General features: G+C 37.5%; 2 protein-coding genes across 5 annotated transcripts; one reads left to right on the forward strand and one right to left on the reverse strand.

Moving 5' to 3' along the window:
• Window positions 1-2,615: 2,615 nt before the first annotated feature.
• klhl36 (kelch-like family member 36) lies at window positions 2,616-17,982 on the forward strand. Of its 4 annotated transcripts, none has more exons than XM_023262029.3 (10): window positions 2,616-2,892; window positions 5,430-5,610; window positions 8,648-8,725; window positions 9,869-10,063; window positions 10,917-11,039; window positions 12,333-12,554; window positions 13,621-13,926; window positions 14,538-14,765; window positions 14,849-15,006; window positions 16,055-17,982. In XM_023262029.3, exons 3-10 carry the CDS (start codon window positions 8,672-8,674, stop codon window positions 16,626-16,628), a joined length of 1,860 nt encoding a protein of 619 aa, XP_023117797.2. In that variant the 5' UTR covers window positions 2,616-2,892; window positions 5,430-5,610; window positions 8,648-8,671; the 3' UTR covers window positions 16,629-17,982. The 4 variants fall into 4 exon arrangements, with proteins under 4 accessions (XP_023117797.2, XP_023117798.2, XP_035800239.2 ...); XM_023262030.3 differs by having other exon boundaries at window positions 2,634-2,746; XM_035944346.2 differs by lacking the exon at window positions 2,616-2,892 and having other exon boundaries at window positions 4,636-5,610.
• On the reverse strand, window positions 17,821-26,256 carry zgc:56622 (uncharacterized protein LOC326033 homolog). Its single transcript, XM_023262034.3, has 10 exons — window positions 25,943-26,256; window positions 24,501-24,677; window positions 24,268-24,384; window positions 22,580-22,657; window positions 22,057-22,173; window positions 20,800-20,912; window positions 19,315-19,402; window positions 19,167-19,250; window positions 18,412-18,494; window positions 17,821-18,096 (listed from the first exon to the last, which is right to left on the reverse strand). The coding sequence occupies exons 1-10, from the start codon at window positions 26,030-26,032 to the stop codon at window positions 18,063-18,065; spliced, it is 981 nt and encodes a 326-aa protein (XP_023117802.1). The 5' UTR covers window positions 26,033-26,256; the 3' UTR covers window positions 17,821-18,062.

The following is a 26,256-nucleotide window of genomic DNA, read 5'->3' on the forward strand; positions in this document are numbered from 1 at the left end:
TGTGCCTCCTGTGATTTTTGCATCTTTTGGGGTGATTTTGTGTCTCTTTATGGTTTTTTTTTGTCTGTTGGTGTTAGTGTTGCGTCTCCTTGGGTTTGTTTCACATTTGTCTAGTGCTATTTGGTGTCTTTGTATTTGTTTTGTGTCATTTTGTGGTCATTTTGCATCTCTGTGTGGTCGTTCTGCATCTCTTTGTGTTTGTTCTTGTATTTCTCTGGTGTTGTTTTGTGTCATCAGGTTCATTTTGTCGCTCTGTGTGGTTGTTAAATGTGTTTTTAGTGTTGTTTTCTGTTTCTTTGTGTTAGTTTGCATCTCTTAGTGTTTGTTTTGTGTCTCTTTGCAGTCTGTGTGTTCTGACTCTTTTCTATCAGAGTAGCTTTAAGCATTCTTCTGCAGGATCAGACCACACAGATTAGCCCTCTCTAAGTTTTTCTGTCTCTATGGTTGTCCTTTCTTGGACACTTTTATAAACCACTGCACACCTCAGTGACTGTTCACCTGCTGCCTGATGAATCCACTGGAACCAGATCATCAGGGTTATTCTCTTCATCTGACTGATGTGTTTCTGCACATTGTCATTTAAAATTCCAGTTTTCTGCATCAGTGGACACATAGGGAGGGGAGCAGGAACCTTTCTGTGAGAACAAAGCTGCAGATTAAGTCTTTGTTTTTATTTTTTAGCATATGGGCACGACACAAACACAAAAGAAGTTGAAATTCACGTTCTGCCGGTTCAGAGCGGAACAGTGAACTGTTAAATTCAAGAAGCTCTCAGTGATGTTTTCACAGCTACAGGCCAAAGCTGCTGCACCTGCTGAAGTGTGAACGTGTGAACCAGAGTGAAGACATGAAGGTAACAACCAGAGTGAAAACATGATAACAACCAGTGAAGACGTGAACATAACAACCAGAGTGAAGACATGAACATAACCAGAGTGAAGACGTGAAAAGTTTCCAGCTGTTAACGTTCTGCATTAACTGAAGGAGTCACCTGAGGACAGTCGTGATGCTGCAGAGACGAACAGCGCCACCTACTGATGCTGGATGTCGTAGTTTTTCATACAAACGTCCTCAAACAACTGCAGGAACCTAAAAGTTTGTTGAAGCTTGATATTATATTTTGAATCACATAAATAACGTGAACGTATTTTAAAACTTTATCTCTTTATCTTTATGTGAATCTTATTTAAACTGTCATTTTTCTTTAACCTCGTAAAAGAAATTCTTAATCTTAATGAAACTTTTCAAGGAGAGAAAAGTTAAATAAAGTTCAAAGAATAATGTGTCAAGAACAGATTTAAATGTTTTAATGCTGTGTGGTTGATAAATGCTCTAAAATGTTTTGTCTGTAACATTTTTAATTATTCTGAATTTACTCATTAAATTAACTTCAAAATCTCACTTCATTATCATTTAATCGTCAGTATTTCACATGGAATGAATATATTTAAAACCTTCTGTGACATTGAGAGTCTTGAACGTCCCCACAAACAGCTGATTGGTCCATCAGTCAGCTGATGACAACATCCTTTTCAAAAGGTTTCACTTCAAAATAAAATTCCAGATGTTTCATTGGGACTCGGTCAAAAATCAAAGGCACTGAATTGATCATGACACTGTTGTTAGTTCATAAAAGGATTATTTTTTGCATATTATATTCGCAGCTACTTATTATACTTATCATATTTTATTACAAATGGAGCCTGCTTGTGTGCGTTCTTGTTGAAGTTGTCAATAAAATTTTGCAGAACAAATATAAAAAAACCAAGATTTTTTAAATTGCAGCAGTAGTATTTATGATTGATTGTAATTAATAGTAGCATTAAAATGAGAGGAAATTCTAAATTTGTTGGTCATATATCTCTGTAAATGACGCATTATTGCCGGTTATTAGTAGTAATATATTTTATTAATTTAATCCAACCTTATTATTCAGAAGTCATATATTTGACACATATCTGTATAAACTGCTCAGTTTTGCTATTCTAGTTCATTTTTTAATATCAAAATGAGACGATTTCCTTATTTGATAGCCATATACTGCTGGAATCTGTTCATTATAATAATAATAATAATAATAATAATAATAATAATAATAATAATAATAATAATAATAATAATAATAATAATAATTATTATTATTATTATTATTATTATTATTAATAATAAGAAGAAGAAGAAAAAGAAGAAGAAGAAGAAATCCTCTCATTTTTATAACGTTAAAAATATAATTAAATTAAATAAAATTCTAATAATACTAATTATTATTATTATTATTATTATAAATGTATATATAAAATCATATAAGATTAACAACAATAGTTATAACAATAATTTATTAGCAGTAGTATATAATAATAACAATAATAATAATAATAATTTATGATTGTGTTAGAATTATTACTAGCAATCATTTAATTCGATTTAATTATATTTTTAATGCTATAAAAACAAGAGGGATGTCTTCTTCTTCTGTTTTTTCTTCTTCTTCTTATTATTATTATTATTATTACAAAGTGCTAATTATTTTTCTTTAATTTCTTTCTTCTATGTTAATCATTATTGAAGTCCTTTAATCTGAAAATCCTCCTCGGAGGTCCGGTGGTTTAGCTTGTTGCTAAGCTAACTGGCTACATACTAGCTGTTGCTGCTCATCTGTTCCTGGACTCTAATAACCGGATTTTCGCTGTAAAATGTCCCGGTGAGAGCAGGATGAGTTGAAGAGGAGTTTACCGGCAGCGGGACGGTTCGTGTCGCCGATAAACGTCACGTTTTAACGGTTTTATGAAGGAAATTATGCGGTAGTTTGTGGTTGTTGTGCTAAAGTTCGCTAATCAGAGATGCTGCCGACAGACAGAGAAACCAGCTGATTGTCCTCCTGCAGCATCCAATGTAAGATCTGTTTGCTTTATTCAAAGTGATTTAAAGCAGAGATTTATTGTTTGAACTATTTGGATTTTGCTTTTCTAGATAACTATGATGCTAATTCTGAAGCTAACTATGATGCTAACTGTGAGAAGCTGATGCTGCCAGTTGTACAGTTTTCAGTTGTTTTCACTGGTCGGTTTCTCGTCCTGCTTTAAAACCTTTAAACAGCGTAACTGTATTAAATACTTTAATAACCTTTAAATACTGTAAATGTTATAATCATGTAACTGTAATAATATCAGCTTCTATGGTAACAAGCTGCCAAGAAAACCAGTAAATCCATTCAGCATTTTTTTTTCCACAATTTGTGGTCAAAATGAGTAAACAGAATCTATTTTCTCTCCACTGACTGATCATTTATTGCTACTAATACTTAAGAAACACACAAATACTATGTTTATTGGGGGGTTATGTCTTATACAAATTACAGTTTGTATAAGAAATGTTAAAAATGTTTAAGAACATTCACCAAAATTCTGCGAAATTCGCAGGATTTTGGTTGATTTTTATGTGAATGTTCTTAACAAAAATATTAAAAGTCTTACCGATATATATGTAATCATTTTAGATAATTTTAGGGTTTTTTTGGAAGATTTTTACTCATTTTTTTGAAAATATTTACAAGAATTTTCTTGCCAAATTTGGGGGATTTTTTTAGAATTTAACTTTTCGGGAATTATTGGAATTTTCTTCGTGAAGGTTTTGCAAATTTTCAGAAATTTGAGGAATTTTTTGCTGAATTTTTGGATTTTTTTCAGACAAGGAAACAATACTTTTTGGTGCCTGTAAATGGGGACAACAGGAGGGTTAAGCAGAAGCTACAGCAGACCCTAGCTAACGGCACATGTTGACTGTTTTATTTAAATGCTAGCATTCATTTAGGCTATTTTTAATCTCTATTTAAACACTTGTGTGTCCTTTTTTGTGTATGTATTGTTTGTTATCTTTCTTCCTGCTGGGGCCTCTTGCCAGGTCATCGTTGTACACGAGAAATTGTTCTCAACTGATCTTACCTGGTAAAATAAAGAATTACATTTTTTTTTAAAATTTGGATCTCAAAATTAACCTCTTGATGTCTGAATTTATTTACAATTGAATAAGAAACTTTTTTGTGTACTTTTGCTTTCCAACTGATGCTAAAATAAGTGGAGATTGTTTATCTATTACACATAGAACATAGATACATAGATATATAACAATAATAACAGATATATAATAATTGGGTCTAACTCCAAACGGACCTACCAGAAACCAGTGCTTGCAAAAGGTTCCGAGGTACGTATTGAATATGCACAAACCGGCGTTGGGGGAATGGATGCACTATCTCGGCTGCAGTCTGAATGAAAGTGGCATGTTGCAAATTCGCGACAGTCGGTGTCAAGGTGTTAATATTCGGATACCACAGACAGGAGGACCCCCACTCCGAGGTGAGGAGCCCCCCAACCAGCCAGGCGAAGGGACCCATGGACAGCACCCCCAGCAGCAGACCAGATACTGCCCCCAGTGTGGAGGACCCCCCTGAGGAAACACTGGAGTTAAATAACTAAGAATTTTAAACTATAAGATAGAATAAGAGACCTGTATGATAAGTAAAAAGGTTAAAAGTTAAAAGAGTAAAAATACATAAAACAATAAATAGAGAATGATAAGAAGGATTTAAAAGGTCAGTTAAAAGCCTGATTAAAAAGGTGAGTCTTTAACCTTCTTTTAAAAATATCGACGGTCTCTGCAGTCCTGAGGTTCTCTGGCAGACTGTTCCACAGGTGGGGGCCATAGTGGCTAAATGCTGCCTCACCGTGGGTTTTTGTCCTGGCTTGTGGTCTGGATAAAAGGTCGCTGCCAGAGGATAATAAGACGGCACAAGGCTGTTAAGACTTTTAAAAACTAAGAACCTTAAAATGGATCCTGAAGCGGACGGGGAGCCAATGCAGCGACTTTAAAACTGGTGTAATGTGTTCCTGCCCTCTGGTCCTCGTCAGCACAGCAAGGCTGAGTTTTGTAGTAATTGTAGATTTAAAATACTCTTTTTAGGAAGACCAGAGAGCAGGGCATTACAATAGTCTAAAGGAGAAGAGATAAAAGCATGCATTAGCACCTCCTGCTGGCCTGAGAGAGAAACGGTCAGACTCTGGCTATGTTCTTCAGATGATAAAAACCTATTTTTGTTATATTTTTAATATGTGGGATAAAATTCCTAGGGTGACCCCAACAGCCAAAACCAAATTCCTTGTATGTTGTGTACATACTTGGCCATTAAAGCTGATTCTGATTGTGGGATACATGCTGTCCGGTCCATCTGCTTTTCTGGGTCTGAGCCGCCTCACTTTCCTGTCTGGTGATGATGATGGGGGGACGGGATCTGTGTCCATGACCTCCCACTGCCTGCTGAGGGTGGCTGTTGAGGAGGTTGAGAGGGCACTTGGGAGACTCATTAGCATCACAGTGAAACCTCTTGAAGAACTGGTGAAACTGGTTTTCTCTGTCTGTGTCCCCCTCTGTAGCACTGATGGTCTTCATCCCTACCTACACCTCGCTCTCATGCTGTTTACTTGGAGTTTCTGCTCCACCTTTCTGCTGTAGGACTCCTTTGCTTCCTGCAGACGGACCTGGAGTTCATTCTGAACCTGCTTCATCTCCTGACAGACAGAGAAACCAGCTGATTGTCCTCCTGCAGCATCCAATGTAAGATCTGTTTGCTTTATTCAAAGTGATTTAAAGCAGAGATTTATTGTTTGAACTATTTGGATTCTGCTTTTCTGGATAACTATGATGCTAATTCTGAAGCTAACTATGATGCTAACTGTGAGAAGCTGATGCTGCCAGTTGTACAGTTTTCAGTTGTTTTCACTGGTCGGTTTCTCGTCCTGCTTTAAAAACCTTTAAACTCCGTAACTGTTTAATAACCTTTAAATACTGTAAATGTAGTAATAATGTAAATGTAATAATATCGGCTTCTATGGTAACAAGCTGCCAAGAAAACCAGTAAATCCATTCAGCATTTTTTTCCCGCAATTTGTGGTCAAAATGAGTAAACAGAATCTATTTTCTCTCCAGTGACTGATCATTAATTGCTACTAATACTTAAGAAACACACAAATATTATGTTTAATGGGGGTTATGTCTTATACAAATTACAGTTTGTATAAGAAATGTTAAAAATGTTTCTTTAAGAACATTCACAAAAAATTCAACTGATCATGACTGATCACTAATTGTTACTAATACTTAGGAAACACCCAGATATTATGTTTGTTTTTGATATTTATCAGAAAAGCAGCAAATCTTCAACTGAGACAAAAGTATTTGGCTTGTTTTATGCAACATTTTCACTTAACTGATTATGGATTACTTTTCCATCGATTGATTGTTTCCAACCAGCAGTTTAAAACCCCAAAATATCAAATTTATACCAGATAGATAGACTATCTATCTGGTATATATATATATATATATGTATATATATATATATATATATATATATATATATATATATATATATATATATATATATATATATATATATATATACATACATACATACATACATACATACATACATACATACATACATACATACATACATATATATACATATATATATATATATATATATACATATATACATATATACATACATATGTGCGATAGATAGATAGATAACTTAGAAAAAATAAAAATTTAGTGAAACTTTTAGAGCGCGGTGAACTCTACCAGCAACATTTACTAGAGTCTATGATTGCAATGAACGCCTCTGGGTACTCGGACTGAATTCTCGCGATACTGGTGTGCACACGTCACACGAGACTTCCGCATTGGTAGACGGGGAATGTAAACAACAATGGCTACCACCGCCGTGAACTCCCAGGGAAGGTATTACGGTCTAAAGCTAACCGCTAAATGTTGTGTTGTCGTAGTTTCTCTGAAACCTCAAGGATGTGTAGATGTTCACTTTATGGTCAACAACTATCAGGACTCATATCGGATCAGATACTACAGTGTCCTTGTTGCATCTCTGTTCTTTGACAGCAGCTTGTTTAGGGTTGCATTATTTGTTGTTGACGAGCAGAATAACCCCCTCCTTTCGCTCCGGTGTCCGCTGGTACCGTCCTGAAGCCGGTGTTCCAGTTTAACTGGTGATCAGGTTAACTGGCGATAGTTTCCGTCTCCAGATGTTTCGTCCGCGGATTCGTCACGATCAGACCTGGATTTACGTGAAATAAAGATACCAGATAAAGAAAACCTCGCCGAAAAACGCCGGCAGGTCTTCTTTATCTGGTATCTTTATTTCACGTAAATCCAGGTCTGATCGTGACGAATCCGCGGACGAAACATCTGGAGACGGAAACTATCGCCAGTTAACCTGATCACCAGTTAAACTGGAACACACAGGCGATCAGGTTAACTTTTAATAGTTTCCGTCGCCAGATGTCCGCAGATTCGTCCCGATCAGCCAGCCAGGCTGTGTGTGAAATAAAGATACTAGATAAAAAAAAAAAGACCTCGCCCAAAAACGTCGGCATCACTACTGAACCCTCCTGTTGTCCTCATTTACAGGCACCAAAAAATACAGTTTCCTTGTCTGAAAAAAAATCCAAAAATTCAGCAAAAAATCCCCCAAATTTCTGAAAATGTGCAAAACCTTCAGGAAGAAAATTCCAATAATTCCTTAAAAGTTTCCCTTAAAAGTTTTATTTAAACAATTCTCCAAATTTGGGAAGAAATTTTTTGTAAATATTTTCAAAAAATGAGTAAAAATCTTCCAAAAAATCCTAAAAATATCTAAAGTGATCACATATATATCAGTAAAACTTCTAATATTTTCAACCAAAATCCAGCGAAATTTGCTGGATTTTGGGTGATTTTTGTGAATGTTCTTAAGAAACATTTTTAAAAAATTTTTTCCATCAGAAAATGTTCAAAGATTTCCCAAAACTGTTGAAAATGTGGACATCAGAAGTTTCACTGTGAAGATATATTTTTTTCCACATTTTCAAACTTTAAAATGGATCAGTTTTGACCCACAGGACGACACGAGGGTTAATAAAGTCTATATCCTTGTACTCGCTTTATGGAGTGCTTAGTCAGCATATATGATGCATTTTATTTGAAAAAATGACTTAAACTGTTACTGAATTATAAACAAAACAGCTGCAGATTTAATTTTCACATTTTTGAAGCTGAAACCGTTACATTTTAATGTTTCTACTCTGAAATTTACTTGAATTAACTAGAAATCATTAACAAAATAATACATTTTGATGGTATACTACCAAAAGAAAGAGTTATTTTTTCTTTCAGTTGACTTTTTCTTGCAGCTTGAATTGTATTTTATTTTAATTTAATGCTACTTCACGCTTTGACTCCAGTAAATTTAACTGACAGCAGACATCTTCGAACACGAAGAACAGAGATTGTGTTCAGTAACTTATCCTGGTTGATCATTACAACCAATTAATTGGAATTAAATGAGGATGAATTTGTCTAAAATGATGCAAAAAACATTAAAATGAACCTAAAAGATGCAGACAGAAGGTGCTCGTCATGATGAAAAACATTATTCTATTCAGTTTTTAATTGTATAATAGCGAGGATAGCAACAAACTTCTCATTTTAGAGGTGCAGACATGAGTAGTTAAATTAGAAGAATAGTCCAGGGTTTTTTTTTGTTGTACATGAGCTAATCGGTAACCCCAGTAAAACCAGTGTTTGTTTCCTTCAGATGAATCCTTTCTGAGGGACCAGAATGGACAAACCGAGCCGAGTGTGTCGACCTCAGAGGATCAGCGAATCCTCAAAGGTCAGTGTGTCTGATTGTAAAAGAACAAATTACAGTTTTATTTGTTTCCTGTTTGAAATTGACTTTAGCTACAGTTTGTCTTGTTTTTTGTTTGGTTGTTATTTAATGATAATAATAATAATAATAATAATAACTTTATTTGTACAGCACCTTTCAGAGGAACATTCACAAAGTGCTTTGACAGGTAGAACATAGTGATAAAAGAGAAATAAAAGGGAATATTTCACAGTCAACATGCAAATGACACTTTTTTTCTGTTTTTTTTTTCTGGATATTATCTGTAATTTAACATTTTTAAGGTTTTAAAAAGTATTTGCCATTTTTTTTAGTTCTTAACATATTTAGTTTGTCTTTTCAATAACAGCAAGTATCTGAAAATGAACCATTTTGCTGATTTAGATTGTAAAATATGTGTAAGTTTGCAGGCAATTGTTTAAGAGATTTTTGATGTGGACATTATATTTTGGTCTGTGTTTTTTTTTTTCCTTTTTTTGAAATTTTACATGCAAATTACTCTTTTTGCTGTGATTTTATTAGATATTACATGTAATTTTACATAACAGAAAATCTGTCAAATATCAGATATTTATGTATAATATGCACCATTTTTAAATCCATAATACACAAAATTTTGTAAAATTTTTGCAAAAAAAAAAACAGCGTCAGATTTTTCTGTTGAACAACTAATTGATTATTTGTTATAAACATTTCCAAAAAAACTCATAAAATACTCAGTTTACACAAAGAAAAGCTGCATATCTTCTCTTTTGTGGTGCGAATATTTGGCATTTTCCACCATTTTTGTTTGAAACTATTAATCACTGTGCAGCCTGAGAAGCAAAACACATCTGTGGATCTCTTCCTGCTATTTTTAAAGTTTTAAATGTTGCTCCCAGCCTGAAATAACCGGACGGTTTGGCCAACACAGAAGTTCCATGTGATTTTTGGAGTTTTTTTTTTTTTTTTTTAGTAAATCAGTCACGCTGGCAGTTAAAGGAAAATTCTGGTATTTTTCACCTACAAAGTTTACTTCACCGTCAGAACCTCGTGTTGAAGGAAACCATCATGTTGACGTGAACCAGAGTCCTGCTTTAGGCCTCTAAACAGAGTAGAAGTGATTCCTACCTGCTGGTTGTGTTGCAGGTCTTCTGCTGGGTGGATCAGGCTGCTGAGCTGCTTCAGGGCCTCGACCAGCAGCGACTGCAGGGTTCTTTCTGCGATGTGGTTCTGGTGGCCGATGATCAGAGGGTTCCAGCCCACCGAGCCCTGCTGGCCGTCTACAGCCAGTACTTCCACGCCATGTTCACCCTGGGGATGAGGGAGGAGCACCAGCAGGAGGTAACCTGGACGAGTTTCACCAGTTCACACGTAGAAAAACGGGTCAAAACAGGGAATAATTAGAGTTTAAAATTACAGATTATTTACAGTATTTAACCCTCCTGTTGTCCTCATTTACGGGCAACAAAAAAGATTGTTTCCTTGTCTGAAAAAAATCCCAAAATTCAGCAAAAAATTCACCAGATTTCTGAAAATTTGCAAAACCTTCAGGAAGAAAATTCCAATATTTCCTGAAAAGTTTCCCTTCAAAATTTTATTTTAAAAAATCCCCCAAATTTGGGAAGAAGATTCTTGTAAATATTTTCAAAAAATAAGTAAAAATCTTCCAAAAAATCCTAAAAATATCTAAAGTGATTCCATATATATCAGTAAAACTTCTAATATTTTCTTTGCCTGCAGTTCAACCTCAATACTCTGAATTTTTGTCATGTGAATATACGGTCACAGCTGAGTCAGTCATGGTTTCTCGGATGTGGCGATTAGCTCAAAATTTATTTATTTTTCTTGCAGAATCTGGTGCAAACGATTTATTTGGAAGCAAATTTTATAACGAGACACGTAGAATAAAGTGATTTTGATGAAATATCACAATCTGAACCTTAGATTTGGTTAATTTTCCTGAATGTGTTACACGTGATTAGTTCAAGGACCGTCTGAAAGTTTAAAACCTGATGATTTTTTTCTGCTTTTCCAGTTTCTTGGCTGATAAATGGTGTCATTTTGGCGATTTTTCTTAAAGACAACCTTGTTTTCGTGACCAGAAGGTTGAACATCCCCTGTTAACAGTAAAGTCAGGTTGTGATTAAAGTACATTTAGATATAGATTAGATCATCACGTCTGGTCCTCCTGCAGGTGGAGCTGGTCGGGATGTCCTACATCGGTCTGAAGGCTGTCGTGGACTTCCTGTACAGCGGAGAGCTGCAGCTGGACGGAGGAAACATCGATCATGTTCTGGAAGCTGCACACCTGCTGCAGGTAAGAAAACCAGCCGACAGTAAACAACGAGTCTGTGTCACCTTCTCTGACAGAACTGATGCATTTTCCTGACATTTCTGATCATTTAAGTAACAAAAATATCTAATATGCTGAGTAAATGAAGCCTTAATTAACAAAAAAACAGTTTTTATTCCTAATTTTTATCATTTGGAATTTAATGTACAATATTATATATATTCTACTTAAATCTCTTCTGTTCTACTCTTATTTTGGCTCAGTTAAAAGCTTTGGAATACTTAGTTTTATGTGTATCTTTTCACGTTTTGATCGCCTGTTTCTTTGTTGCTGCTTTGTGAAAAATGTCACCATGTGTATGAAAGACATGTTTTTTCAGGATAATACAGTATTTGGATGGCGTTTTTTTTCTTTCTCTTGTAACTGAAGGAGTTTCAGCAAAATATTTTCATCCAGCAGGATTTTTTTGGAATTGTTTCACACGTTGATATCATTATGACCTTTAACTTATTGGTTTTCTCTAAGGCACTCTATTTATTATGTTTTTTTTATTTATTTTGAGAAATATCTGGCCCAAGAATTTCCTTTTTGATTAATAAAGTTGTATCTCTTCTCATGTCATCTTCAACCCTCATGTCGTCCTGGGGATCAAAATTGATCCGTTTTAAAGTTTGAAAATGTAGAAGAAAAATATTCTCACAGTGAAACTTCTGATGTCCACATTTTCAACATTTTTGGGAAATCTTTGAACATTTTTTGGTGGAAAAAAAAGAAATATTAAAAATGTTTCTTAAGAACATGCACATAAAAATCAACCAAAATCCAGTGAATTTCACTGGATTTTGGTTGATTTTATGTCAGTGTTCTCAAAGAAAATATTAGAAGTTTTACTGATTTATATGGAATCACTTTGGATATTTTTAGGATTTTTTTGGAAGATTTTTACTCATTTTTTTGAAATAATTACAAATTTGGGGGATTTTTTTTTTTTTTAAATAAAACTTTTAAGGGAAACTGAAGGAATTATTGGAATTTTCTTCCTGAAGGTTTTGCAAATTTTCAGAAATTTGGGGAATTTTTTTGCTGAATTTTGGGATTTTTTTTCAGACAAAAACATTTTTTTGGTGCCTGTAAATGAGGGCAACAGGAGGGTTGAGGGATGGTTGAAATTCCTCTATTTACAATGAAACCTGTGCTTAAAATGCCAAATCAGAGAAGTTAAACGACCTTTTAATTGCAGAAAAACTAATAAGCATGTATGCAGAATTAAACGTGAAGCTGTTCCTGCTGTAATATGATGATAAATGTGTTGCTCAGGTGTGGCGGGTGGTGGATTTCTGCTGCCAGTACCTGGAGAAGGAGGTGAGTGAGGACAACTACCTCTACCTGCAGGAACTGGCTCTGCTCTACAGTCTGGAGCGACTCGACGCCTTCATCGACCGGTTCATCCTCGGTCGCTTCGCCACGCTCTCCTTCACCCCCGACTTCCTTCGAGACGTTCCTCTGCACAAATTCACCTGCTACCTCTCCAGTGGACAGGTAACAAATACGTCATTTTAGGTCGCAAAAAGTCTTTAAAAAGGTGGAGTCATGTTGATTTTTGCATCGTTTTTTCGTACCAATCAGTGGATCAATGTTTAAAGTGCCATAGCTTGACCAGTAATGTATATACAGTCCTGAAATTTTGCATGTCCATTGATGTGTACATGTGGTTTCCACGTCTGCTTTGATTGAATAACACAAACCAGTTAGATGATGGTGCAGATTTGGTCAAAAAATTTCAATATTTCTGTCTACTCTGATATTCCACCAACCTTAAAACCTTCATTTTTCACCCCAAGAGGCAGATTTTTTCCCCTGTGATTGGCACCAATGGTAGTTTAAACGTACAGAGTATGATGAGTCATCCTTTATTAAAATGATGGGTTTTTTTGCCTTTATGGCCAATATTAGGACAATCATTGGGCACTCCAATCAAAACTGAAGAGTTCTAAAATATTATTACTGGGCTAAAAGAAAAATCATCCAACTCATAGTCTTTGAAATCATTTTGTAAAAACTGGTACCATGAAACCTTTGATGTGCAACATGGGTCAAAAGTGACCCAAATCCAATGGAAAATGGGTATCTCCTGACCCACACTGCGCATCAAGGGGTTAAAAAAAATCCGCCTCCACTCTGGCTGGTGGAATATCGGAGTAGACAGAAATATTTACATTTTTTGACCAAATCTACTCCATTATATAACTGGTTGTTCTATCAAAGCCGGGTTGTACCATTGAAGACCACATGCACAGATCAATGAACCTACAAAATTTCAGGACTCCAGCTACATTATTCCTCAAGTTATAGCACTTTAACCATTGCCCCACAGTTTGGCTCAAAGAAAACAACGCGAAAATCAATATGACCCGCCTTCTTTAAGAAATTTTAACTCTTAAACTAATGTAACCTTTGACCCCACATTTAACACAGTCAACCCAATCAATACTCACTCCTGAAGTGTCGAACTGATGATGGTCAGGCGTGTGGCGTTCAGTGAATTGTGACAGAATCTCACCACTATGTGACAGAAGAAGTGATAAATGTCCTGGTCCATCCTCAGGTTCAACACGACAGCGAGCAGGCCCTCCTCCAGGCCGCCCTCCAGTGGCTCAGCCAGATGCCCGACCGGACCGCCCACGCCCGCCAGCTGCTCTCAAACATCCGCTTCCCTCTGATGCCGGTGGGCGACCTGGTGGGCCGGGTGCTGCCGGCGGTGAGGGCCCTGCTACCGGAGGAGGCCGGCTGTGAGGCCCTGGTAGAGGAGGCGCTGGGATACCACGGACGACCCAGTGCTCAACCGCTACTACAGACCGGACGAACCACGCTGAGGGGGGGCGTGGAACGACTGCTGCTGATTGGAGGAGAGGTAACGACTCTTGAGACTTGCTGCTTTCAGTCGTAGGACTAACTGTCCTTAAAACTTTGAACTCTTCAGACTCAACATTTGCTGTCTTAAGAATGAGACACTTAAGACTTGCTGTCTGAAGACTTGGAAGTTTGAACATTAATTGTCCTAAACCGTGAAACTTGTTGTGCTAAAACTTAAGAGCTCTATAGTAAAACTTGAGACCTGCTGTCCTAAGACTCGTAGGACTTTAAACTTGCTGTAATAAGTTGTAAAACTTGTGTTATGGCTTCAAATTTTCTGTAATTTTTTATTTTTTTTATTTTTTTTTTTTAAAAGAATTTTAAGACTTGAATTTTGCTCACTTTGCTGTTGAGATCTGTAATTTAAAACTCAAGACCTGTGGTCCTAAAACTTGTCAGACTTCAGACCTGCTGTCTGGAGTCTTGATAGTCCGTGTCCTAAAAATATGCAATCTTAAGACTTGAGACTTGTATTGTAAAACTTAGGACTTGATATTCTAAACCTTGAAAGACTTTAGGACAGCTAGTCTCAGACATGAGACGGTATGTGACTAAAGTTTCAGAAACTCTCCAGACCAGCATCTCACTGATTCCTCTTGTCCTGTCCAGGCGTCGGAGTGGGGGGAGGAGCTGAGCGCCAACGTTTGCCGGCTGGACGATGAAACAGGAAGTTGGGTGGTAGAAACGGAGCTACCGGCCCGGCGGAGCCACCACTGTCTGGCGGTTTTGGGCGGCTTCATCTTTGCTGCTGGCGGCAGCTCGTCCAGAGACAACGGTGGAGATGCTGCCTGTAACCTGCTGTACAGATACGACCCCCGACACAACCAGTGGACCAGGGTAAGAAAACTCCATCTGCACTGTCTTATTACTGGTTCATTGGTTATTTATCTGGACATAGCGATGATGTGATGTCCTTCCAGGGAGTTCCAATGAACCAGCGGCGGGTGGACTTCTACCTGGGGGCGGTGGGAGAATGTCTGATCGCTGTAGGAGGGAGGAACGACACCGGAGCTTTGTCCTCTGTGGAGGTTTACCGTCCTGCTGAGGACTGCTGGTCCTACGTGGCTGGACTGCCCAGGTAGGAGGACGATCTGTTCTGTTTGAGGGATGCATTACTGCAGGGACGCTTTGAATCAGAGAGAGGCACCACTTACAGAATCCTGAATTGAAATGTAGGAGAAAAATAAATAGTTTTCTTAGCCAATACTTGTCAGCAGTAATACATCAATAGAGCTATTCTTAACCACAGATAAGAGACATTTGTTGGAGGAACACCTTGGCTAAGTTAGCTACTCTGCTACAGTAACGGCATCCTAGTTGACTCCGGCTTGCGTGGAACAGATGAGCTCTGGATGGAGGCCATTAGCCGCCACATCCTTCTTTGTCTTGGTGCCTGTTGCTAGCTAAACCCCCACAGTGTTCTCTGCTTACCAACATAAACTGCTTGTAGTCCCACAACCTCCTCTGGTCTCTACAGTATTTAACAGCTAAAGGCTCCACCTGATGGAACAACCAGTAACTGTGACTGATCTACAGTACATTTTCTGGCAAGTAATTGATTAACATCATCATCATATAAACATCAGCATCCTAAGCTCTGATGTTTACATCTTTACACACTAAAAATGTGGCATGAGGAAATTTGCATTGTTCATTAGGTAGTATTTAGATCAGTTGGAGGTAAATAAGCTTCAATCTGAACAACTTTTAGTGCACAAAATGTAACATATATTTAAAGTTAACCCGGTGTTTATAAAAAAAAAACAACAACAATGGACATAAAACCAGATGTTTGAAGTGGCATTAATAAAGATTTTTATATAAACAAAAGAAACCCACCATCCAGAAGTACACTACAAAGTTAGCACCTACCTGAAATCTTTCTCAGGAGCTGTTTAAAGATGAAACCAAAGCTAATAGAGAGTGAATATTAGATTTGAGCAGAAACATGACTTAATAACAATGCTAATGTCTGTTGTAATAAGCAACTGTGAGCTAAATTATTAACAGTGGCGTCCTTTCAGAGGGAAACTGTGGCTTCAACTCAAAACCCCACATTTATTTACATGGTTTGGTGATAAAGTTGAAGAGAGTCGCCAACGTTTTGTGGGTTTTTTGTTTCTTAGGTTCACTTACGGCCATGCTGGGACGGTCCACCGTGGCGTCGTCTACATCTCCGGCGGTCACGACTATCAGATCGGCCCGTACCGCCGAGACGTCCTGAGCTACGACCCTTCGAGGGACGGCGACGTCTGGATGGAGCGCCAGGCCATGTCTCTGGCCCGCGGCTGGCACTGCATGGCTTCGCTCAACCACCTGATCTACGCCATCGGAGGCAGCGACGACCACGAGGACACCACCGAGCGCTTCGACATCCTGCAGGTGGAGTCCTACGACCCGCGCGGCGGCCAGTGGACTCGGGTTTCGCCGTTGCTGCTGCCCAACAGCGAGGCGGGTCTGGCCGTGTGGGCGGGACGCATCTACGTGCTGGGCGGCTACAGCTGGGAGAAAATGGCGTTCTCCAGTACCACGCAGGTGTTCGACCCAGACAAAGGCTCCTGGACCAAAGGGCCCGACCTGCCCAAACGCATCGCCGGAGCCTCGGCCTGCGTCTGCACCGTGAAGCCTTCACCAACTGCAGCATCGCCAGAGAAGAAGAAAACCGGTAGAGGGGTGAAAGGAAGGCCACATCCAACGTAACAGACTCCTCGTACCTTTAACTGTGTTTTTTATCGTCCGTTACACAACTATCCTCACGGCAACAGGCAGAGCAGCTACAATAACCTCCGAATTAACCAGTTTTTCTGTGTAAAACACCGGATACACGTATGTTGACATGTTTGGTCATTCGTCTCTGGTTTGCTTCAGCTTTCAGGCGCCTCTCTGTCTTTTTAAAGTGAAGAAATTAGAGCTTGTTGCAGCTCAAAACCTGTCGTTGATCTGGATGCAGCTACACAATGCAGACCTGCAAGCAAACAGCAACACCGACTGACCAGATTCAGTTTGGAGCTATCAAGAAAAAGAGCTAAACGTGCTCCAGTGTCACTGAAAATGGACAGCAGGCATCTCGACTGGTTGGAGTTTAACTTGTTACCTATTAAAAGCAGATAAAACAGGTCAATACTTTGTTTCCTGGACAGAAAAGAAGCAGCCGTGCACTATGAGCAAGATGCTGTAGTCCGATCATAGTTTAGAAACGGTATCTAAGTACTAACCAGCTCTACAAAAACAGCAATTTATGTACTACGGCATAAACGACTGGCTAACTAGTGAGGATGCTGATGCTTTTTGTCTCAGAATTACAGCTTTAGCTTCAGTATTTTTACACAATCAAGTCCAAAAATCTCCCGGAGACGATATTTTTACCAACACGTTAGCTTAATTAACTAGTTACCTACAGCGGACAAACAAAACACACAGCAGCAGTTCTTAAGGCAACAGGGAAAAAAAGAAGTGTTCACTGCTTTCACTTTAAATCTACTGTTAAACTGTGTGTTGGATCAGTAGCACAGGACACGAGTGAGTTTATTGTTCCTCATTTGTCAGATACTGAGCTGGCAGACAGAAAGGCTGCAGAAATCCTCCTTTCAGATTTAAGATGAGTTAGATGGGCAGCTATGAAGGAAAAGTGAGACCACACAGACACAAAATGACTAATGAGTAAAACGAGACACAAAACTACCAAAAAAATGACGAACATGAGACACAAACTGGCTAAAATGAGGCACAAAACGACTAAAACTACACACAAAATGACCAGAATAGGGCCCTTTTCCACTGCACAAGTCATTTGTCAAACATTATCGGAAAGTTAAAAACTACTGCAGCCAATGAGATCGCTCCCAGTCAGGCATCAGAGCCTAAAGGAAGCGGCGCTGAATTTCAACATACATTTATACATTTAAATGATTATTTATTGTTTTATATGATCCACACAGAGTGCATGTGATGAAATTAAAATGTGCTCAATGCTGCTCATTGTAATAAAATATGAAGTGCTTCTGATATTTTGCTCGGCGTTTGTACATTTCCATTAAAATGTCTAAAATCTTCACATTTCATGGTGATTGTTACTGGACTGGTGGGTAATACTGTGTTGATGCTTCAGTAGATCCAGAGTGGCGTTTACTGTCCTCATTGGAAGGGGTAGTACGGGTGAGACTTCACTCTGAGACACACAACAACAATATTCACTTCAGAAGCAGCAGAAAATATCCAAACATATCTCAAAGTATTTGATACATGAAGCTGAAATTTCACAGACAGAGTTTCTGATACAATAGTTTGAACAGGATCTGATAATGATGATCTGAGATGGAAGAACCCAATTATGATGGTCAGAATTAAACTGTAAACGTCTGAAACTGGAATTCCAACAAGTAAAAACGATGTGGAAATGAAATGTTCTCTTAGTCCAGGAAGAACTGAATTACAGACACACATCCAGTCCAGCTGTTAGATGTTAAAACAGACGGTGACTTACCCTTCCAGCATGCAGGCCCTCCATCCTCGGTCCAAACCTCTCAGAGCCTCCATGTCTCCATCAGTCAGGCTGAAGTCGAAGATCTGAACATCAGCATTCAGTCAGACACACAAACACACATTCAGAAGCAGCTTTTTGGTCCAGTGACACTTTCTGATGAGCAAAAACCTCAAACATCCACAGAGAAACTTAATATTTGGTATTTAACCCTCCTGTTGTCCTCATTTACGGGCACCAAAAAATATTGTTCCTTGTCTGAAAAAAATAAAAAAAATTCAGGAAAAGAAAATCTCAAAATTTCTGAAAATTCGCAAAACCTTCAGGAAGAAAATTCCAATAATTCCTTAAAAATTTCCCTTAAAAGTTTTACTTAAAAAAAATCCAAATTTGGCAAGAAAATTCTTGTAAATATTTTCAGAAAATGAGTAAAAATATCTAAAGTGATTCCATATATATCAGTATAACTTCTAATGTTCTCTTAAGAACATTTACATAAATTTTTTTTGTGAATGTTCTTAAGAAACATTTTTAACATTTTTTTTTCCACCAAAAAACGTTCAAAGATTTCCCAAAAATGTTGAAAATGTGGACATCAGAAGTTTCACTGTGAAAATATATTTTTTTTCCCACACATTTTCAAACTTTAAAAGGGGTCAATTTGACCCACAGGAAGACACGAGGGTAAAATAAGTGGGTAAAATTAGAGACTTTTAACAGTTTAGGATGACGAGCAGAGCGCCGATCAGAGTTCTCACCTTCGTGTTTTCAAGGATGTGATGCGGTTTGTCGCTCTTCGGGATGACGGAGACGCCCTGCTGCACATGATACCTCAGCAGCACCTGAGAAAACACCTCAGTTACCAACAGTAGCACACATGCACAGCAGACGAGGACTCACTCTGACCTGGGCAGGACTGTGTCTGTGCTTCTTGGCAATTTCTGCAACAACCGGATCCTCCAGGAGCTTTTCAGGATCAGTGTCTCCTCTGAACCTGCAGCAGGAAAAAGGGATCCGGGGGTCTTTATTTATTGGAAAATCAAAGAAATGCAAAATGTTCAGCAACAAAAAGATGCTAAACAACCAGAAAGAGGCCTGAACACACCACAAAGGAACACAAAGCAACGTCAAAGAGACGGAAAATGAACAGGAATGGATGCTCAGCAACTATAAAGAGAAACATTAAAAATTAATACAAATAGATGAAAAACATCTGCAGAGACACTCAGAACAACCAGTACGATATTAAACAATGTGAAATGACCACAGAGATTATCCAGATAGGTGCAAAACATCTGCAGACACATACAGATCACAGTGACAGAATAAACATAATAAAAAACACAAATCTAACATAAAGCAATGCAAAAAACACCTAGAAAGAAACATAAAACGACTAAAAATAATCTCAAACTAACCAAAAAGAAACATAAGCAAAATTTTAAGAGTCAGAAAATGATCTAATAGACAAAAAACAACTGAAAATAGACTAATAACAGCAAGAAGGAGAACCAAATAGGCAAAAAACGAAAAAACAAACATAACAGAAAGACAAAAGTAACATAAAAAGATGCAAAAAAAACCCTGTAGAGACATAAAACAACTCCAACAGACCACAAAACAACATGTAAAACGATGCCAAATGACCAGATGGAGATGCAAACAAATGACAAAATTAACAAAAAATCAATGCAACCAAACCACAAAGAGGTGGGGTCACTGGAATAGTAACACAAAATTAACATAACTGGGCACAAACCATGAGCAAAGACACACAAAAACACAACTAAGACAAACATATAGTCAGAGAAACCAGTAAAAGGCTCAAAACAACATAAGGAAGAGACAGACATCTGCAAATAGACACAAAACAACCAGAAAGAGATACACATAGATGACAAAGAGAGATAATATACATAATAAAAACACAGAAGTAATATAAAGATGTGTTAAAAATAACCCTTTAAAGATCATCTAGGGGGTACAAAATGACCAGCACAATAAAAAGTGGTACTACTAGTGTGTAAAAAATTATATTATTAAATACGAAAGTGGTATCAAATGAAAAGTAACACAAGAAAGCAATATTATTCAGTAAAATTGAAATTATTAAATCATATATATATTAAAAATATTAATATATAATGTTTTTTATGTGAATGTTCTTAAAGAAACATTTTTAAAATTTCTTTTTTCCATTGAAAATGTTCAAAAATTTCCCAAAAATGTTGAAAATGTGGACATCAGAAGTTTCACTGTGAAAATAGATATTTTTTCCACATTTTCAAACTTTAAAACGGAGCAATTTTGACCCGCAGGACGACGTGAGGGTTAATGTAGCTACAGCTATGCTAAATGGATCTAAATCACAGTTCTGAGAGGTTCTCTTACAATTCTGGGGGTCTAGCAGGCGAGCCAAAGGGGCTGTAGGCCGTCAGAGCGATGTTCTTGGACTTACAGAAGCTGATCATCTCAGGCTGAACCAGGTAGGGATGAAGCTCCACCTGTGGATGATGAAATTGTGGGAGAACCAACTCAGTACTGAAGATGTTTGAGATGCTAATTTAGCTAACGGCTAGCCTGAACTAGCCTGACTGCAGCTTTAGCGTCGTAGTCGTTTTCTAGCTCCTGCCAACTGTTCAGGCGTTTTTCTCCATAAAATTACACACACTGTGATATGATAACAGCTTTTAACCCTCCTGTTGTCTTCATGTACAGGCACCAAAAAATATTGTTTCCTTGTGTGAAAAAATCCAAAACTTCAACAAAAAAATTCCCCAAATTTCAGAAAATTTGCAAAACCCTCAGAAGAAAATTCCAATAATTCCTTAAAAGTTTCCCTTAAAAGTTTTATTTAAAAAAAATAATCCCCCAAATTTGGCAAGAAAATTCTTGAAAATTTTTCAAAAAATTAGTAAAAATCTTGCCAAAAAATTCTAAAAATATCTAAAGTGATTCCATATATATCAGTAATAATAATAATAATAATAATAATAATAATAATAATAATAATAATAATACATTTTACTTAAAGCGCCTTTCAAGGAACTCAAGGACACTTTACAGAGGCATAAAAATCAACAACAATAATTAAAAACTATACAATAAAAAATATCAATAACAAGAATAAAAGAAAGAACAACAAAGAGGTGTGGCACAGTGAGTTTAGGGTCTGAGGGAGTCTGCAGTCCTCAACAGGTGAGTTTTGATTTTGGATTTGAAAACTGGGAGGGTGTCACAGTTTCTCATATCCAGTAAAACTTCTGATATTTTCTTTAAGAACATTTTTTAACATTTCTTTTTTTCCACCAAAAAATGTTCAAAGATTTCCTAAAAATGTTGAAAATGTGAACATCAGAAGCTTTATTGTGAAAATATATTTTTTTCCACATTTTCAAACTTTAAAAGGGGTCAATTTTGACCCACAGGACGACACGAGGGTTAATGAAAGAAAAAATGTCAAAAACCTAATTTTGACTGAATACAGTCTCTGGTTCGTCTGTCTTAAAATGACAAAAGGTTTCAGTTTCCTGCAGCCAGTTTTGGGAGCAGATGGTGAATAAAACAATCCTCTAAATGATAGACTGTGGTATTAAATCAAGCTGAAATGTGGCTAAAGTCCGATAAAGCAGTAAACAGGTAAAGCACCTGGTTGACAGCAGGAGGAACTCTGCACAGAGCCAGAAGCCTCTCCAGCTGCAGGATGCTGAAGTTGGACACTCCGATGCTCTTCACCTTCCCAGAAGCTTTCAGGGCCTCCATCCCCTGTAAACACAACAACAATATTAAAAACAAACATCCGGAGAGCTTTATGTGGTTTAACTGAAAACATCTGTGGACAGAATTACACATTTATTTAAAAAAAAACAACTAACACTGACAGATGTAGTACATGAATGTGTGTAATTATGTTATATGTATTATATATGATCATTTTAATGTGTGTATCTGTGTAATATCGATTCTACTTTGTTGTTTCTATTCAATGTTAATACCCACTTGTTGCACTTTTATTAGACTTTTTATGTTTTGGTGCATTAATAGCCAGGTTTTGACAGTTTCATGCATTAACATCCAGAATTGTTATGGTTTTGGTGAGTAAATACCCAGGTTTTTGATATTTAAAAGTATTTATTTGCTCTTGAACACAAACAGACTGTGTTTTTCTCACCCTCCAGACGTCCACGTAGTCGATGTCGGTGGTCAGCATCTTTCCATCCTTCATCGGGAAAAGCTCGTCTCCCACTTTCTGCAGAGAAATTAAACATCATGTGGTCACTGCTTCGCTCTTTTCAGGACATTTGGCAAATTTAAAAATTAAACGTATGCATTAGTATCCATGTTTTTAACTTTTGCATGCATTACCATCCAGGTTTTTACAATGTATTGCATTAAAATCCGAGTATTTTAATGTTCTGGTTTATAAATAAGCAGGTATTTGGTGTTTTGGAGCAGTATATCCTGGTTTTTAACGTTTTGGAGCGTTAATGTCCAGTTTATTAACATTACTATCATCCAGGTCTTTGGTGTTTTAGTGTATTAATAGCCAGGTTTTGACTTTTTCTTGCATTATTATTCAGGATTTTTGTGGTTTTGCTGAGTAGATATTCAGGTTTTAGATTTTTTGAATCATTAATATCCAGATCTCTGATGTTTTGGTGTATAAATTAGCAGGTTTTAGATGTTTTTGAGCATTCGTCATCATGTGACCACTGCTTTACTCTTTTCAGGACATTTGGTAAATTTAGAAACAAACATGTAAAGCCAGAAATTACTCACAGAAATATTACAACAATGAGCAGTTTGTTTATACTGAAAAAGAACTGAAAAGGGGCGTTCAGCCAGCTAAACACAGGTACAAGCAGCACACTGAGGGCCACCATGACACCAACAACTCTCTGAACATAACGGACTATAAGTGTTGTAACCAGCAGGTCAGCCATGAACCCGCTCTCCCCGACACTCTGAACCATTTGTTTGCACACTTTGACACATCAGAAAGCACAGCGGGGGTCCACCTCCTTCAGCTGAAGCAGCGCTACCAGGTGAGATCTACACGGAGGAAAGCGCCTTTCAAGGAACTCAAGGACATTTTACAGAGGCATAAAAATCAACAATAATAATTTAAAACTATACAATAAAAAATATGAATAACAAGAATAAAACAAAGAACAACAAAGAGGTGTGGCACAGTGACAGAAAAAACTTGAGAACCGTTGATATAGTCCAATGCACTCAGTAAACTTTGACCATGAAAACATAACAAGTTGTTCCTGCAAGCAGCCGGTTGAAACTGGCTGCTCACAAACATAACACCAGTGTAACTTAGACAGTATATGTGCCTGCTTAAAAACTAAACCGATTCCACCTATTGTCAGTCACTCATTCAGACTCTGCTCTGCTCAAGTGATTCCTTTGCTTTGACTTGAGAGACGACTCTGAGAATTAATTTGGAGAAGTCAGGACTCCACTGAAGAATTTTCCTGACACACCTACACTTCAAATACCGTCGTGAAGTTTGCAGATGACACGACTGTGGTCATGTGGAGATCCAGCACCAGACTGAGTGGTGTCCACACAACAACCTGGTCCTGAAAACCAAGAAGGTCATTGTGGACTGCAGGAGATCCAGGAAGATGTGCCCATGAGGACGTAGAGCAAGTTAATAACATCAAGTTCCTGGGCATCCGCCTCTCACCTATCGGATCAGGTTTTAATGTTCTGGTACATTATTATCAGGTTTTTGATGTTTTGACACATAACTATCAAGGATTCTCAGAATGACGCTCTGGAATGAGGGCAGAATAAGGTGTAGTAAAGTGTAAACTCTGTCAGACTGTGTTGAATTCAATGCTCTACCTTCAGACCAACGGGGAAATGCACCAGGTAAAGATCCAGGTATTCCAGCTGCAGATCTTTCAGAGTCTTGTTGAAGCACCAAGTGATGTCCTCTGGAGCATGAAAGGTGCACCACAGCTGAGACAAGAGCAGGAAAACTCAGTACATCAACTAGACTGTATATAGCAGAAAATCAAGCTCATTTAATGCATAAACTACTAAATATATTTAGAGAATCAGTTGAATTTTTCCACCTTGCTGACGATGAACATGTCCTCTCGTCGGATGATGCCCTGCTTCATCTTGGAGATTAGAGCTTTACCGATTTCCACCTCATTTTTGTAGTTGTGTGCCGTGTCTATGTGGCGGTAACCGGCGGCGATGGCGGCCTCCACGGCGCCCTGGACCGAGGTTGGTGGCAGGTGAGCCGACTGTAGGACAGTTTAAAAGACATCAGGGATTTTCCTGCTCAGAACTGGCCTTCGGAGGGCGACTACACTAAGCCTCATCAGTCTGCAATGAATTGAAGGTTATTTTAACTAAAATGTCTGCTTCATAACATTTCTCTGAAATCATTATTTGAAAAGTGAATTGGAGTTGATCTCCAGTTCAAATATCAAGTTGATCTGGAGGAGGAAGCAGTCTGCCAGTCAGAATTCAGTCTTTTTCGTGGGATAATTTTTCACTGTAAAGTCCTGCACCTCTATGGAAACACAACAAACATAAATAAGGAGAGAACTTAGAAATGTGTCATATTAACCCTCCTGTTGTCCTCATTTACAGGAACCAAAAAATATTGTTTGTGTCTGAAAAAAATCCAAAAATTCAGAAAAAAAATTCCCCAAATTTCTGAAAATTTGCAAAACCTTCAGGAAGAAAATTCCAGTAATTCCTTAAAAGTTTCCCTTTAAAGTTTTATTTAAAAAAATCCCCCAATATTGGCAAGAAAATTCTTGTAAATATTTTTCAAAAAATGAGTAAAAATCTTCCAAAAAATTCCTAAATATATCTAAAGTGATTCCATAAATATGAGCAGAACTTCTAATATTTTCTTTGAGAACATTCACATAAAAATCTTTTGTGAATGTTCTTAAGAAACATTTTTTTTTTTTAACATTTCTATTTTTCCACAAAAAATGTTAAAGAAAATTCCCAAAAATGTTTAAAATGTGACCATCAGAAGTTTCACTGTGAAAATTTATTTTTTCCCACATTTTCAAACTTTAAAACGGGTTAATTTTGACCCTCGGGACGACATGAGGGTTAAAAACACTGTATTTCACCGTGCTGAATGTATCTTCCAACAACTCCTCTGCTGCTCTGTATACCATTTATGAACCAAGCTGCATTTCTTTATTAATAAATTATGTTTAATTTTGCTCTTAATATTTTTTTTCATGCTTGTCTCCTCTCTGCTCTGTGGAAACACTGCCTGCAGTTCAGCTGAAAACTCTTTTTTACAGAATCTGTTGCAAACAGTACATTTTTGTTAATTTTTTAAATGAGACATGGAGAATAAAGTGACTTTGATGCAATGGCACAATTCTAAGCTTACATGCCATGAATGATTTTTTAACATAAAACATGTTCAAACCTGCAAGAATTTTTTGTGGGTTCAGAGGGTTAAAATATACACCAGAAACCAGAATGACAACTGACACTAATGATGGATTTATGAATGTATGAATGACTCTACCTTCCATGTTCCAAGACCCAGAAGTGGCATTCGAGTGCCGTCGTTCAGCTCTATGGTCCGAGCCACCTCTGTGTTCTCCACGACGTCCATTTAGTCAACAAGAGGAGCGAAAACTCGGACTGTCACAGCTTTAAACTTCCTCTTTTCCCCTCAAAGTGCTTCTGCTGAGTCAACGTCCTTCCTCTTTCTCTGCTGATTGTACTTTACCTCATGCGTTCCTCTGCTTCTGTCTACCTTTCTCTCTCCAGCTCACTCGTTTCTTTCTCTTCCCGTCTTATCACAAGTTAATTATTGGACAACCTGCAAAGTGCTTT

This window comes from Amphiprion ocellaris, chromosome 3, assembly GCF_022539595.1.
Source record: "Amphiprion ocellaris isolate individual 3 ecotype Okinawa chromosome 3, ASM2253959v1, whole genome shotgun sequence".
NCBI classification, from domain to species: domain Eukaryota; kingdom Metazoa; phylum Chordata; class Actinopteri; family Pomacentridae; genus Amphiprion; species Amphiprion ocellaris.